The sequence below is a fragment of the Lepisosteus platostomus genome, chromosome 14 (genome assembly GCF_059453375.1).
Source record: "Lepisosteus platostomus isolate fLepPlt1 chromosome 14, fLepPlt1.hap1, whole genome shotgun sequence".
NCBI classification, from domain to species: domain Eukaryota; kingdom Metazoa; phylum Chordata; class Actinopteri; order Semionotiformes; family Lepisosteidae; genus Lepisosteus; species Lepisosteus platostomus.
In genome coordinates, this window is record NC_142624.1 from 26,879,707 (window position 1) to 26,896,501 (window position 16,795).

Here is a 16,795-nt window from a genome sequence, read left to right on the forward strand (position 1 = left end):
CACTACCAGTTGCCAAAAAGCAGCTAGTCAACTGCGTATAATGATCTGGTAGGGATCGACTGAAATGATCTAGAAGATCCCAGGCAAGGGAACACCTTATCTACACCTGCTGCTAGCTTAACCCTACCATATCACATTGCTCAGCATAACCAGACTGCATGAATGCAGTTTCTGCATCAGAAAGGGCAAGCCTTAGGTACTGGCAAAGGGTCAGACTTTGTGTTGAATCCCATTTAGGCATCAATGCCATTTACCCAGCAGCCTTGTCACCCTGCAGCTCACATCTGGCAACCCCCTGAAGCTCAGCAGGTGTGAGCCTGGCCAGTATCTGGATGGGAGACCTCCTGGGAAAGCTAAGGTTGCTGCTGGAAGAGGTGTTACTGGGGCCAGCAGGGGGTGCTCACCCTGTGATCTGTATGGGTCCTAATGCCCCAGTATAGTGACGGGGACACTATACTGTAAAAAGGCGCTGTCCTTTGGATGAGATGTAAAACCGAGGTCCTGACTCTCTGTGGTCATTAACAATCCCAGGGTGTTTCTCAAAAATCCCAGGGTGTTTCATTGGCCCCTACCAATCATGGCCTCCTGATAATCCCCATTTATGAATTGTCTTCATTACTCTGTTCTCCTCCCCACTAATAGCTGAAGTGTGGGAAGTGTACTGGCTCACTATGGCTGCTGTTGTATCATCCAGGTGGGGGTGCACATTGGAGGGGAATAAAACATAGATGAGATATTGTACTCTTCATCACATTCTCTGTATAACTATATATTATTTCTGAGTATTTGAATATAACTGTATGTTTGCCAATGAGAATGGCATGAAAACATTTTTGGGAAGTTAATCAATAATCTTTGTTTGATATGAGATACCACAACTGCAACCTTTGGTGTCCCTGTTTTTTGTACTTTAAAATCTGAAGACAAATGACTTAAAAATGTTTTTTATTGATGAAAATTCAAATAAAAATATGGCATAGCTAATAAAAACACACTTGTACACAAAATAAAACATGTTGCTTTATCAAAACAAACACAAAATGCTTCCAATGAAGAAAGGTAGGCAGGTAAAACACACTGTCTTTTGGAAAATGTATGTAAATGTGTTAGGAATACAAACATGTTTTAAAATTGTAGTACACAACAGATATATGTCCTGTTTCACACTGCTATTGTACAAATTTAAAACAGTAATCCAATATATCAGTCATTACCAAACCTTCATGCCTGATGACTACCAATGGATATTATATCCATTATAAATAATCATAGCCTTGACTGTATGTTTTTCTTCAATGAAATCTGCAGAAAAACGTTCCTTTGACATTTGTTAAGAAAAGAATATAACACAAAATATAGTCTATCAGATCTATAATGTGATATAAGAATACATTATAGTATTGTTTCTTCTTTTATTGTAAAATGGAAAAATTATCGAGTATTGTAATTTTGCATTATAGAAGTTACAAAACATCAGTGTGTCAGTTACAATTATCGCTATAATTGCTTTGGACATTGAACACAGCATCTTATTTACTGGTACATATCACAATGGGACAATGATAACACAATAACACTTATACCTGGATGTTATATTTTGTCACATAAAAATAAAGAAAGCATACAAATGAGATGAGGCCATAATAGTAAATTATTCTAAATTCTCATCCATCTATTTCTTAAAAGCAACTGGTGTGTAAAAAAGTGCTTCAATGTATTCTAGTTCCTTGTCAACTCTTGTCATTTTTGAATTTAACAAAAAATGCAATGTTGTGAAATATAGATCTCTTACTGTAGGTCTTGCAGTAGTACTGTACAAAACAGAATGGGACATGAATTTTTAAGGCCTGTAAGCAATGTTTCTTTTATTTTGGATGAGAAATATCACTATACAGTACATGAACGTTTTTACACTGTCTCTATGAAAATAAGCCCTGAGAAATGCCTGATTGCAGACTTCCTGACAATTGACAGTGACAAGAGCATACTCAGTAACCGTGTTGACAGCGTTCAATTCTTTTGTAGGACTTCCTATGTAATTGTCTGATTTCAGTTTGCTATTTTTTCTAAACTTGCTGAGCAAGTTGTTAGAAATGAAGTAGCTAAAACCACAGAAAATAAAAAAACGTTTTTTTTACATGCACTTCACTTTCTAAAAATAAGAAAGTAATGAAATGCTGAGTGTATTGCTACAATGCAAACCGAAAGGTATTCATATTTCTTACAATTCAATAATACATATTGAAATGCTTAACGGTATAAAATAATGACATATATTTAAGAAAAATGCATCAGTAGCAATCAGTTCAGCACAAAAGGGTGTCATTGGGACGCATAAGATGCTTGATCTTTGAATCAGCTTCTATCCCCTGTTGAAAGAAATAAAAAGTACAATTAATGGTTTTCCTTTAAGCACTTTAACTTATTCAGTTAGGAATTCTATAGCTGGACATCAAATTATTAATAGTTATCCATTTTTAAAAATGCTTCTTGCTACTGAAAATACATAATTGGCTACTGAGAGTTTTAAATGCACATATACTATAACTGGTGTTTTTCACATGGGTTATTTAGAATTGGCAGGTCATTTTGCCCCTTTGATACCTAACAATTTGGTACAGCCAACCACCCCTTCAGCCAAATTCTCTTGACTCACTACAGTACCCTACACCAAGGGACAACACGTGTACTGTAAGTGGAGTCTGACACACCTGTTCCTTTTTGCACTGAAATACTACAACAGGAGCAGCGGGTCTGTTGTGTCAGATGGAGACCTGACACAGGCCTTCCTGAAAAGGATAACACCTATGTCTGCCTGTTCGACAGCTGTAGCTGCTATATAATGAGCCAAAGGTTCCCCTGGTGACTGTGCAGTGTGGCACTGATGCCACAGGATGCAGGGGACATTGTCTACATAAAGTCATGTTTTCATTAGCACAGTCCAATTCTATCACGCAATTCATTTTTTCATGGGATTGCTCTGTTTTTTTCCAAATTGCGCTTTTAGGAGATTATCCAAATTCACGTTACTGAACTTCTACTGCTGTTGGAGTAACAAGCTGAAGCCTGCTTGGTGCCTTATTCCGCAGCTAATGGTTGGGTCATAATGTCAAGAACTGTGGCTTTGTTGGTGCCTTTGGGTGTCAGGTATTTACTGAGTGAAGCCAGAATATCTTTTTCAACAAATAATAAATCAAGGCCCATATTGGAAAAACAGCATACATCTGTCTCGCCTACAAACTGAAATGAAGGCAGTATTTTTTCAAATAAAACTGTGCATATGAATATAAAAGGGTTGAGAGCTGACCATTTGTTCCATGTACAGTAGCTCATTTAGTTTGTTACCAATTGATCTGAGGATCATCTCCATTTCCTGAAAGGAGCAAAGGTATCAGCTATGACAGCTGCTTCCAGACTCCTACAAGCCTTAATGAAAAGAGCTGTTCTCGGTTTTGAAGTGCTTTTCCCCTTTCTGTAACAATATGTGCTCTATAGTGAGGTTCTTCAAGCTTCCTTGTGTTAGCAGAGCTGTTCACATTTTCAAATCATACATGCAAATGTAGATAAAAAACTGCATTCTGAGGGGCATACCTGTTCTTGTCAGCACGCATGTCTTTTTGCACTCTTCTTCAGTGTCAAAACGGTTATCGTTTCCACTACAGCCTCCATACCAAAACTGTGCACAAGCATTGGCTTGTTTGTCATAGTACCATCGGATGTTATAATCACGGCAAGGACCCTGGTCCAAGACCAAAGCACATCGAGGATCGAGGGGGATGAATTCTGAAAAAAAGAGAGGACACCTTAGGAGAGGAACCATAAACATTCATTACCCAGGGAAGTTGTATTTCAGAACACATTCACAGGCCTTTGCTGTATGATCTCAGATTACAAGGATCAAAGCAGAAAAATGGGGCAAAATATTTCTTCAGAAAGTAGTGTTTACCTTTGGGCAGGACAGGCCTGGGTGCTGGTAGAAATTGGACTGAAGAAGAAGAGGATGATGATGACACTACCACAGTGGAAGACGAAGAATCCCTGCCTGGAGCAACTGGTTTGGGCTCTGGAGAAGGCACAGGTCTGCTGACGACTGAAGTGCCGCTGCCTTTTGCATTGACAGACGAAGAGTGGCTCAACACTTCTTTCACTGTCACTTCGTAAGGGTCTTCCAAATCTTCATCGATTTCTTCAACCTGCACAAGGAAATTCGCACATGACGTTTTCTGGGATGTAAAACTGCATTAGGTTTCCTTCGGGTAATTTAAAAACACTGAACTTAAATTCATCCATCCATCCATCAATTTTTTAACCGCTTTATCTAATTCAGAGTTGTGGGGGACCCGGGACCTATCCCAGCAAGCAATGGGCTCAAGGCAAGATACTTCCTATAGAGCACACACAGACACGCACACTCTCACACCAGGGCCACATTTCCCAGAAGCCAATTAAACTACCATTATGTCTTTGGAATGGGTGAGTAAACCAAGCATTGAGAGGAAACTCACGCAAACATGGGGATAACATACATACACCACACTGATAACACCCAGGGAATTGAACCCAGGGCCCCAGTGCTGCAAGGCTGCAGTACTCGCAAGACCCAGCTTAAATTTAGAACAGTGAAAAATGCCCATAAAATATTTGAAACAGTTGGCACTGAAATTAGGCTGTCCTGAGAGGATAAAGGATATTTGATTCCATTAACAAAATCTTCAATTTCTCCTTCAGGAACATGTTAAATCTGATTTTATAGTTTTGCAAGAACCCTAAAAGTAAAAGCACTGAATCCAGGAAAGCTGGGGTTTACCGGCGTGATTACTATTATTCCAGTAACTGAAAGAAACCATGTTTTGAAAAAGTATACTTTGCAAGCTCTGAACTTCACAAACGTAAGAAATTCAGAGTTTTGTGAGGCAACCTGCTGTGAAGGCCGGCCCGTGCTGACGGATACAGAAGGAACATCTCCTCTTCCGACACTGGAGCTCTCACTGTGGGAGGTGGTCACCCTGGTCCCGACCCGGAATTCCTCCTGGAAGACGTTTCCATTGGTTCCATACCCATTCACAATGCGATTGTACACCAGTGCCCCGTTCTCATCTTCACAGAATTGGCTCACTAGTTTGGATTCCAGAGCTGTGATGGGAACAATATGAATGATGCCAATTAGTTTGAAATGCCCGTTTTGGTCAAGGTATAGTATGTTACTGGAAGAGCGTGCCCCTTGGTGCTGGGTTGATGGGTGAAGCACAGTATCAGAAATTTGCTTAGCATGAAAACTTGATATGTAGGTTGACAATCTGTGAGGCGTATCATGCTGACAGTATTTTGGCTAATGGTTGAGGTGACACACATACCATGTGAAACATTGTGAATGCTAAAAACAAATATATACTGATGCACAATGGAAACACAACTTTTTAAATTAGCTATGTTTCAATAGGTCACTGGGTTCAAGTCATGGGATTTCATAAAACCACTAGACACTGGTGTTCGGGCAGATTCTTTGTAGGAATTTGAACATTCATTCAGAAAGAAGTGATTTTGTATAAAGTAATTAGAGTGAACGATGTGACCCTGGCTTGCTTGGAAGCGAAGGTCACTTAGTTGCTGTGAAAAGGTGCCCAGAGAATGAGATGTTCTGTGTCAACTAGATCAGGAGTCTAGTTCAGAAAACCTAGGAGGCCAGCACTGTGAAGGACAGGCCACACCCAGGAAGGGAGAAGGCCACTACAGCAGCTCAGGACTGTCCCATCCGTTTAATCTACAAAGGAACAAGTAAAGGTTTATTCCATGCTGAAAAGAGAAGAAAAGAAACAAAATGTTTCCCAGCCAAAAGCTGGGAGTGGAGAGGAGGCAGGAACAGGAGAGAAGTGTGAAGTTGAGAGAGGTGAAGAGAGGTCTTGCATTTCTTTTGTGCATCAATGCTAATTTTCCATAGTTTTTTAGGGTTGTTCAGCTACCTTGTTTTCACAGTGATGTTACAAAAGCGAGCGTCACCTGGCAGGGTGTTGAAGTCATCGATGAGATACATGTGCTCGCTGTCGGGATCAGACGCAATCAGGTTCAGTTCACGTAGGAATTCGGCCTGTGTGGGATCTGTGGTGTTCACGATTCCAATAGCGTACATCTCGATGTTGGCGGCGTGGGCTTCCCTCACTGCTATATCTAGTTTAACTGGCTCTCTCTTGTCTGTTTGTCCGTCTGTCATCACAATGGCCACTTTCCGCACCCCAGTCCTGGCACTGTAAAAAGCTTCCTGGGTAGCTTTGCGAATTGCTGTGCCCGTGTATGTGCCTTCTCCCATGTAGGGCATTTTCCTGATTGCCTGCTTGATATCCTGTTTCGTCATATACCTGGCGAGGTTGAATTCTAAGTGGACGTCCAGACTGTAGAGCACAAGTCCTATCCTGGTAGCATTTCTGCCCACAGTGATCCTGTCAACAAGGGCTGTGACAAAATCTTTGATAATTTCAAAGTTGTCCGGTCCGACACTTTCTGAACTGTCAATAACGAACACAAGTTCCATGGGTCTTTCTTTGCATTTCACCCCACAACCTATACAAAAATTGGAGAAAAAAAAACCAAGAATTGATTATGTAATAAAACCTTGTTGTGTTGCTGGAAATGTATCTGTTAGCTGTGTACTTTAGTCTCAGGAGATACTGAGAATTGAATTTCACTTATTTTTTATTTTTAAAGGTTCATATGTTTTTACAGAGATCATTTTATAAGTATTAACTGTGTCATTATCTGTACCGGACAACTCTTAAGGAACTCTAGCATGTCAAGTGGTGTAGATTTCACATGCTGGTAGTGATGTCAACTAGATTTCACATGATGGTAGTGTAGTCAAAGGGCTTGTCTATTTCATAGGTTTTGAAGAACAAAAAACGAAGAATGGGGAAACATACCCTGTTGTTCTTATTGAAATGAAAAACCATTTTATTATATATATTGGATATATATATAATCCAGGTGGATGCTGCACATTGGTGGTGGTGGAGGGGAGTCCCCATTACCTGTAAAGCGCTTTGAGTGGAGTGTCCAGAAAAGCGCTATATAAGTGTAAGCAATTATTATTATTATTATATTGCTCTTTACGATGTCTTATATATTGTAAAGTAAATTAAAAAATCAAGTATTTTATCAATTGAAGAAGATAAGATCTTACCACATATCTCCTTAATCAATTTAATAATGTCTTCTCTCTGAAAAAAAAAACATAATTAGTGTGTATTTGATTCTTATATTTATACTGACATTAATTTAAAGCCATAGAATGGAAACTCACTGTGAGGCCAGCTTCGCCTTTAATTCCTGGTCTTCCCTGAAACAACATTCACAGAGTTACAGATAACAGATACATTTTATTTTGCCTTACACCTGAAGAAGGCTCAATAGCCAAAATGTTACCTTTCGTCTAATTTTCAGCTTGGAATAAATTTTCTTTATTTTTTATTTTTTCCTTTAGAAATAAATTTTGCCAAACACATTTTCCCTACAGGTTTTTTCCTGCTTGATATTGCAATAATTATGTCTGTCCACCAGGTGGTAAAAGGAGCAAAACAATTAAACATTATTATTTTTTTATGTTGGAGATCTCCGATGAGCCCTATAATGGAGTATTACAAGTGTTCAGGCCTGTTCCTGCTATCTAATTCAACTCCCATTTTAATAGTTCAACGCTTACAGATTGACCAGGAGTTCCAGGATCCCCAAAGTCTCCCTTCTCCCCTTTTCGCCCTCTCTCTCCCTGTGAACCACGATCACCCTGCAAGGGAATAAGAACAAAGCCTGGTGTTAAAACACAAGAAGACATAGGATAACCTGTGAAATGAGAATGGGAGTGAGAAGGGCTTTAATTCTGATGAAACAAAAGAAAAGAAGGTGTATTACATGCTGGCTGAAAGAATGGGTCTGAAACATCATTCAGGCCTAATGTTGAGTTTAATTCTAGCCTGTCTTTTATTTTAGGGGTTCAGTAAGGACACTGACTGTCCAGTTCATAGAGCTGCCAACATTACTCAACAAGGGCAACATTACATCAAAGAATACTTGCATTCTTGGGCAGCTCAAACAGCACTTTCACATTTATCACTTCAAAATGAATACATGTATGGAGAAACACTCACAGAAGCAGCTCAGTCATTGAAAAACACAAAGAGGTGACCACACAGACCTTGGAACCTGCTAATCCTTCTCCTGGTGGACCTCTTGGGCCAGTCACTCCCTGAGGTCCATGTTCTCCCTGAAAGGTGTTCAATGACAAATTTCGACGTGAGATTAGCTTTGCCTCTCCCGACAAAATTGTACTTCTCTGTCCTGCATCTCCTAGAGACTGATTGAGGGGTGTCATTCTTCACTCAAACACAATGAAAATTTGTCAGCTCATCAGCACATAGTTGGACAGAAGAAACACGCAAACTGAAAGGGGGCTGGACTGACATACCTTAGGTCCCTGCAGACCTTCCCCTTGAGGGCCAGGGGGACCAGGGGGGCCAGGTCTTCCAATAACACCCTGAAGAGCATGACAAGGAGGAGTGTTAATACACAGGGCCACACTGTCGCCATGACACCTGCGTATGAAAGAACAACAGCTGCACAGGTAAAGACCGCTGTCATGGTTTCAATTTAAACTACAAACTACTGCCTCCTTGAGTTCAGGGACTCTTCTGCAGTCAATGAGCAATCCTGGTGTAAGATGTTTTTATTGAAGCTATGCAGTAGTCTCTTGTAGTATACAACAGAGTCCACCATAATGTATTCTTAGTTCATGGACAGGTGGGGAGCTGTTAAATGGACAAGCATGTGGGGGAGGGGGGGTCAATTTTATCAGCAGCCGCTAATAAAAAAAGACGGATCTCAATCTGGCAGTCCACAGATTTAATGTGACAACCTGCTAGCAATAGGCTTATGATGACCTGTTAGTTGTGAAAAGGTTTGAACTGGCTTAAAACAATCAGCGTATTCAAATGTGTCTGGTCTGGTCTCAGAGAGATCTGCACACAACAGTTGACTTCACAATTTTGTAGAATTCAGTAGAACAGAGGACAGAGGTTCTCATTAATGAAGTTATGGAAATTATTATTAAAACATCAGCAGTAATGAAGACATCCATTATATTAAAATTCTTTTCTCTTTATCTCAGAATAAAAATGTATAGTCCTTCAAAGGTCAGCCATTATTAGGATGCATACAGTCTGCAGAGTGTTAGCTCAGTCTGATGTATGATAGTGCCTGAACTGTGCAGTCTTGGTCTGTATGCAGATCCTACACAGCAAGGATACCAATCATGCCACTGTCTTATTATGGGACACTCCACTGATTCAGTCTCTTCATAGGCCTACCTTGGGTCCCGGCAGCCCTTCCCCTGAGGGTCCTGGTAAACCTGGCAGCCCCCTGAATCCAATATCACCCTGGAAAGAGCAAAACACATCAAGTATCAATACAAAGATTAATTTCCTCTTGTCATTCCTCTACCAACACAGTACAGACCAACACAGCAACATAGATCTTTCCTGAAGTAAAGGAGTTTCTAAAGGGTTATGTGGAAATGCTTCAGGAAAGTAATTGGATGGGGGGTATGTATGCTTCTGTATGTTAAGAAATGTCCCATCGATCTCTGGAGTAATTTGTCCCTGGTCAGCTGGTAAGGGTAGAGCACTTTTTCTAAATAATAAGCAATAATAAGGGAAATAATAGGCAGATTACAAAAGTTACAGCAGTGCGGCGTGAGCAGCATAACTAATTTGTCCAATAACAGGGTACTAGGTGATGACATCCTTCAGGTGTGGCACAACGTTAACGCAAACTGCAGTGGAACTGTTGGTGGTATGATATGATTTTCTAACATTTTGTCAAAAGTATCATCACACCTCAGCATGGAAGTTTAATAATAAGTCTGCCTCTGAAACATGAAAATTCCACTCTCATACATACCATACATTACAGAAAAAGGAAATACGGACAGGTGTCATGTAAAACTGAGCTCTGAAGGAAAAAGTGGTCTAAAAAATGTGTAGGGAGTTAAAATTGAATATTTTTGACCCACGACTCTACCTTCGGTCCTGGTAGTCCTATTCCCTCTGGTCCTGGCTCCCCAGGAAGGCCTGGAAGACCTGGCTGGCCCTGAAAAGATGAGGATTTGAGTAGAGCCTGCTCTCGAGAGAAATGGCAATGGCCTTTTCAATGCCTCGGGAAGGCCTCACACGCTGCTAAGAAACTGTTGGAAGTGGTGTACTCACAGGAGGACCAGGGTATCCATCTCCTTTGGGCCCAAACGGACCTGGTGGACCATGGTTACCACGATCCCCCTAGAAGAAAAAATCCGTTCAAGTCATTGGATGGAAAAAGTGAAGGTATAACATGTTCTGTTTTGTATTTGTTTTCTATCCATCCATCCATTTTCTAATGACACCATGCAATTCAGGAGGAGCCAGAGCCTATCCCATTAAGGAAACAGGCACAAAGCGGGGTACAACCTGAACAGGACACCAGTTAATCAAAGGGCACACACAGACACAATCATACTCACACTAGGTGTGATTATCCAAGAGGCCAGTTAACCAGTATGTCTTTGGACAGGAAACCAGAGCTCCCAGCACTGGAGCACCCGGAGGAAACCCACGCAAACACGAGGAGACCATGCAAGCTCTACACAGATAACACCCCACAAGTCTGAAATTGAACTGTGTCGCCCATGTGTTTGCTATTGTTTTTGCAATTCGTACCTTGGGACCAGGAAGTCCATAGCCAGTCTCCCCTATAGGTCCTTGTGGGCCTGGTGGACCGATTTCCCCCTGAGAAGCACAGTGAAATTGTGACCAGACAGTGACCATTGAGTCCAAGAGGGTTCAATTGTGAATCGCAGGTACACTAGGAGTACACTACGAAAATTACACAGATGAAAGAAGATACACAGTATGTTGTATTCATATTCAAATATGACCGTTTTGTATGGTGAAGTCATAGTTCACCTCATAACACTGAAAAAAATGAAAAAAAATGTGAGAAGAGCATCACAGTCTTATTTTCTGCAGGTATTCACTCTAAGTTTTAGAATTTCGTTTTTTTTCTGCACAATCAGGGCACACGGTTGAAAATGGCAGTGCTGCCCTGGGCTTTCACCAGTGAAGATGTTTTACCTTTGGCCCGGTTATTGGTCGTCCTGGCAAACCTGGCATTCCCAGACGACCTGGAGTTCCTGGCTCCCCCTGGAAGAAGGTAAAACATAAAACAGACGCTGACAGCCTTCAACACAGTAACCTCAGGCAATGGTAATGCCAACCTGGAATATCACTGTTGAGAAAACCTGCGGATTCTGCCTTTTGTATTTGTGGTAATCATGCAAGCTTCAAAACAGACATAGCTAATATGTACAGCCTTAACATATATAATCCTAGGGCTATATTTTCCTTCCTTTTCCCCAAGTAGCAGGACAAAATCAAAGTTAGAAAGTTCCACTTAATAAAGAGTTAGTAATATATTAATAATCAATTATTCATATGTAATTATAATAATTAATAATATATACTAATAAATAGTATATCCACGTTTCAGTTCTAATTGTACAAAACTGCAAAAAAACTCTCAAGTCATGATAGCCTAATCAGGACCTGTCTTGTCAGGAAGGAATTGAGAAAATCAATGTCTAAGCAATCTCACCGATGCAGGTCTTGAAGTCTGACACTCCCATGTTGTAAAACACATGGTTAATTCATATACTTGGAAAATATTACTAATGATAATAGCACCTGGGTGATTGGAGTGTAAAGTGCAGCAGATGCATAAGTGGCATGCCCTAACTCAAATATTTAGTGGGAAGAGATTCATTTTACCTACCAAATGAAACAGGCCAAAATGTTTCTGAAACATTTCAATAATATGTTTCAAATACATTTCAATAATATGTGTGTCTGAGCATTCAGTAAGGGAAGAAAATAATTCAAGTCAGTTTTCACCTTACATTTTACATTGTATTGTTTGCTTGGTTGTAGTGCTCTTTCAAAATTCCTCTGCTTGACTTATTTTGGATTAATGCAGCTCAATGCAGCTGCAGTAAAATGACAAGCAAGAGTCAGCCTGCAGGTCTCACCTTTGCCCCGGAAGGACCAGCAATTCCTGGAGGCCCAGGTAAACCTCTGATTCCTCTTTGACCCTGATCTCCCTGGAGCAGAATTCAAAGACATGTGGTCAGCAAAGCCATTGGCTTGAACCAGTGCAACATTACTGCAAGAGACTTAGGGATGTTTCTTAAAATACCTTCTCACCCTGGGTTCCAATTCCCGGTGTCCCCTCTGGTCCTCTCAAGCCTATCAAACCAGGCTCACCCTGCAAGCAACCAAAGAGAGATATAGAGACTCTTTTGTGGAAACCAAGACCATCAGGCAGTTCACCTGCCCTTGTGTGGGAACTTCACCTTTGGACACTAAACAGCACAGTGAGAAAAGCTCGAAGTGTTCATCCAGCTATTTGTACATCTGAATTATTTAACCCTGTGTATCTCTGCCTTGCTAATCAAATATAAATTTTGTTTAAGTTTTTTTAAATGACCGAATGTTACTACAGTTCACTGCAAAAAGAGGAAATTATAAAATAATTAAATAGTCTATTCAGCTGAGAAAATGTCCCCATTATCTTCTTTTGTTTGCTTTGTTTTTCTATACAATTTACAATGAAATGTATAAAAAAGCTGGTATTATTGCTTTTAATGTACTATACACTGTAAACAAAGATTTTTCATATATTGTAAAAAAGGCTACTTCTTCTGTTTGCACATGATTAACACTGTCTATGTCTCCCACAAAGTACAGTAGTGGTTTACCATTGTCTGTGCATCCTTCTAATGAAGCACAAACCCAGTCTTGAGCATGTGCGTGCTGGTTGTACTGAACATAGGGATGTCAGAAGAGCTCCAAATGAGAGGAGGTCACTCAGCACAACCTACTTGTTAGTTGTAAGTCTGGAGTCAATCACAATATGAAGGTGACACATACAGCCTTAATTCGCCCATGGAAAGCAAACTGCCTTAGACCTGCCTTGCTCTCCCGACGATGCCCACCCCAGTGTGAAATACCTTCTGTCCTGGGGCACCATCCTCTCCTGGCAGGCCTGGCAAACCAGCCAATCCTGAAGATCCTGGCTCACCCTGAGAGGAGGAGTTAGTTGTAAAATCAGCTTGGCTTTTAACTGAGAATCACGTGTTCTACTGGATGGCTTCTATCAATCTAATATTTCCTTCCTTGAGTAACTTTCCTTTAATGTTGCTTTTTCACTTGTACTTAGCAAATAATAAAACACCTGACACAAAGGTTTATTTTTCTGTTTCTAATAAAAATTATTAGAAACTGACTTTTGCTCAAAATGTTGATACGTAGTTCTGATTTTACTTCCTCATGTCTGCTATGGTAACAACACCGCACATAAGGTGTAATTCATCTTCCATGACTATGATCCTCCATGTATAAGTTGTGACCCCTTTAGACCGGCTTTAAAATTGCAATTCAGTTTCACAAGAGCTGGAGAGCTAGAGTTGTACATTATGAATTGGATATCTGTAACTGAGGATTAGCCTGTAAAAGATAATAAGCATGTTTTGTTATCCGCTGTGCAGTACAAACAGAGTTTGATTTGGTATAATCTTGACACTTTGGTTAACAGAACCATTGCCTTGCATGGGTGGTAGGAACTACTGAACATAAAAAGAAGGAAGATTGATTCTTCTGGGGTTTAACCTAACATGAAACATCACATTAGCTTTTACAACAGCACGTTTTTCAAATGCCACTGGAGTCACAGTACGTCCTCTTGATTGCTCCTATACTCTAGGTTTGCTTCACTTCTTTTGCTGTTCCTTTTGCTTTGTTTAAAATCAACGGACACTGTGGTTCTCCTGCAGGTTTACCTTGGGTCCTGGCTCCCCAATTCCCCTTTCTCCCGGCGCCCCAAGTTCACCTGGCAAACCTTGGTCACCCTAAAAAAGAAATGGTGACCAAAACAAAAAAGAAACAGCGATAGGTTAATGACCTTCAGAGAAATGCATAAAATAACCCGAAGTCAGTTATTTATAGTGTTCAGTTGTGTTCTGAAATCAATGCTGTGATGTGTTTGGAAGCCCTGGGCAGGTTTTTGCGATTTAGTTGGTCTCTGCAGCATTTTTCCATCACATGTGTACCGAGACAGGTGTATTCGTGACCGTAACCCTGAATACGTGCTGCCCAAACATAAAACTACAAGGTGGAGCCCCTGACCTGAGGTCTCTCTTATTGGAACTGCTTAACTTGTAGGTACAAAGTACAAACCTTGGGTCCTGGAAAACCCTCCCCTGGTTGCCCCCTGGAGCCAGGTGGTCCGCGTGGCCCCTCCACACCCTGCAATTACACCAGTGGAGGTTACATACACAAGGGGGGCCCGAGTCCGGCTTGTCAGTCAGTGTGACTAGAGAGGGGTGAAGCCCATCATCTTACCTTCTCGCCCTGAATCCCCACTCCTGGTAACCCCACTAGGCCTGGGGGCCCAAGAGGCCCCAGCTCACCCTTGAAGACACAGGGAACAGGGGTCAGAAGTCAGAGTAAAGCCTGTGATGTAGGTGTCCCAGCAAATTAAGTGCATTTTGTAACCTGCTTCATCACCTTTAGGCTGTAATAAAGATGCTACCAATAGGAACTATGTGAACAATAAAATCCCCACAAAAAGCAAACCAAGTTTCAACCCCAGTTCTAAATTTTGCATTCTGAATTGTACAGTAATGACAGGCTAAATTTCAGTGTTGAAAACGGGTTTTTCATCTTTTTCTCGTTTCTTATCTTTCTTATCTTTGTTACTAGGAGTTCAATTTTAGTGTTTGAGATGAAAAGAAACTCAGCCATATCTTTAAAGATGAGGCGTAGTGGGCAAAAACAGCGTTCACTTCATTTTCTCAGTTAATACAGATTTTAACTCTACATATCTGTAAGCAGGAAAAAAAAAACTTTTAAATGGGGCAACAAAAGACACAGCCTTGGGGGAAAGAGGTGAGACCACAAGGGAAGGCACTGTTATAATACTGCAGGACTAGGATTTGGCCTAAATAATCCAAAAAAACATGATACAAGAAAACAGGAAACATCATCTTCGATATTTAAAAACAACACTTTCAAAATTGCCTAGCTCAGGGCAACAGAAAGGGTTAACAGGCAAGTGCTAGATTTTTGCACCATGCATCCGAAAATACAAAGACATTTTTGGAAAGTCATCACTCAGCGTGTTTTTGAAGCCGTCGTCCTCCAGGGAACAGAAGACCTTTTTGTTATCTGCCGCAGGTACTGCATATGGCGTATATACCCTCGCTCACGAAGTCTGCGCTTTCTCACGCTGTCAAGATCTTTCAGCAGACCCCCCAGCTGCCTCAGCAGATGCCAGACCACCCCAGCTCTTAGGAGACAATTGTTCGGAAAAGGGCTTTCGTTTTTCCCGTTACATCCTTTGTCACAGAGATGAGAAGCATGTCTGCTCCCATTGCAGAGAAGGGCATTCATCGGTTGAATATTTACAGCCTACCTTTTCACCTTTGATCCCTGCGCCTGGGGGTCCACGAGACCCTCTCGGCCCCTCCAGCCCCCGGTCTCCCTGCAACGCAATGAGGATGTTCTCATCTCATTCAACTCCACACATCTGCGAGCGCAAATAAGGAACATCACCTTGAACCTTTAGGGTGATGGGAGCAATCATCATGGGGCCACCAAGCTAAGATTATACGTGCTTTTTCCTAAAAACCACAAAACTCTTTCTAGACTGCGAACTGAATTCTTGCACACATTCTTTGTTTTTCTTTTCCTGTGAAATTCTTTTAATATGAAGGAGGAATTTAAAATTGTGGGTTGGAATATCTGTATGCTTCCCCTTCTGAAGTGGGAATTTCTTTTCAGCTTTTGTACTGGTTCGGAACATCCACAGGCTGTGTTATAGGGCACATTAACTCTTAATGATTAAAAAAAAGATTGAGGAAAAGCAGGACATTATGTAGCAAAATGTATTGCTTGTTAAAATAAATAGAATACCGGTTTAACAGACTTGCAGCTCAGAATTAAAATGATCACTTTGCATCCCATCGGTAAAAGTTATACTCGCAAGAAGAGTGTACACAAGGTGTTGCTTTTGCCTGTAACTCTCTTTGCTGTTACAAAATGTTCAGAGCAGGTCTTTGATGCTTTCTAAAGGAAAAGTACTGAATTTTTAAACATGGCTTGTTTCCCTGGCAATAATGAAATGGAGCTGTATGTGTCTCAGCAGTAGATCATGACCAGTACATGACTTAGCTTTAGTTTCCTGGCATATTGTACCATCCAGTCTCTCTGCAGTTGTAAACCCATAGTTTCCATAATCCATATTATTTTTTAGGTATTGTATCCATTTTCTTTTTTCAGTGTTTTCTATGTTTTGTTTAATTGAAAAAAAAATGTTTTAAGAAATGCTCTGCATAAAACAGGGAAAATGTAGCCATGGGTTCAATCAAAATTAAAAGCAGAAAAGAAATTTAGTGTGTTTTCCACTGTAAGATAAATGCCCAAGACTTAGACGCATTAAATCCTGCCAAATGAAGTTTTCAAAAGACTGAATTTTTTACAGCTGCTCTGTTGCTGCAGGACACAGCACATCTCAGAACAAACTTATTTTCTAGCAAGGGACTTGTGCCAAGTATATATAGCTCAAGGTTACGTTAGAAATAACCCTGCACATGGGACAAAGCTGCTACAGTTCTCCTTATTTAATATGTGGTCAAGTTCTGACTTGAACCCAAAAAGAAAAAGAGGAAAAA

General features: G+C 40.7%; 1 protein-coding gene across 1 annotated transcript in view; it reads right to left on the reverse strand.

Annotated features, from left to right (window-relative positions):
- Positions 1-928: 928 nt before the first annotated feature.
- The window catches only part of col28a2a (collagen, type XXVIII, alpha 2a), a 31,566-nt gene continuing 15,699 nt past the window's right edge, over positions 929-16,795 (reverse strand). The window contains exons 15-36 of the mRNA XM_088605377.1: positions 15,538-15,606; positions 14,466-14,534; positions 14,301-14,369; positions 13,904-13,972; positions 13,076-13,147; positions 12,262-12,330; positions 12,095-12,166; positions 11,145-11,213; positions 10,731-10,799; positions 10,245-10,313; positions 10,060-10,128; positions 9,348-9,416; positions 8,450-8,518; positions 8,180-8,248; positions 7,691-7,771; positions 7,292-7,327; positions 7,172-7,208; positions 5,998-6,555; positions 4,919-5,133; positions 3,947-4,193; positions 3,592-3,783; positions 929-2,369 (exon numbers count right to left, since the gene is read on the reverse strand). Of these exons, the coding sequence (XP_088461503.1) occupies positions 2,356-2,369; positions 3,592-3,783; positions 3,947-4,193; positions 4,919-5,133; positions 5,998-6,555; positions 7,172-7,208; positions 7,292-7,327; positions 7,691-7,771; positions 8,180-8,248; positions 8,450-8,518; positions 9,348-9,416; positions 10,060-10,128; positions 10,245-10,313; positions 10,731-10,799; positions 11,145-11,213; positions 12,095-12,166; positions 12,262-12,330; positions 13,076-13,147; positions 13,904-13,972; positions 14,301-14,369; positions 14,466-14,534; positions 15,538-15,606 (2,352 nt within the window). The 3' untranslated portion in view covers positions 929-2,355. The remainder of the gene's footprint in view (positions 2,370-3,591; positions 3,784-3,946; positions 4,194-4,918; positions 5,134-5,997; positions 6,556-7,171; positions 7,209-7,291; positions 7,328-7,690; positions 7,772-8,179; positions 8,249-8,449; positions 8,519-9,347; positions 9,417-10,059; positions 10,129-10,244; positions 10,314-10,730; positions 10,800-11,144; positions 11,214-12,094; positions 12,167-12,261; positions 12,331-13,075; positions 13,148-13,903; positions 13,973-14,300; positions 14,370-14,465; positions 14,535-15,537; positions 15,607-16,795) is intronic.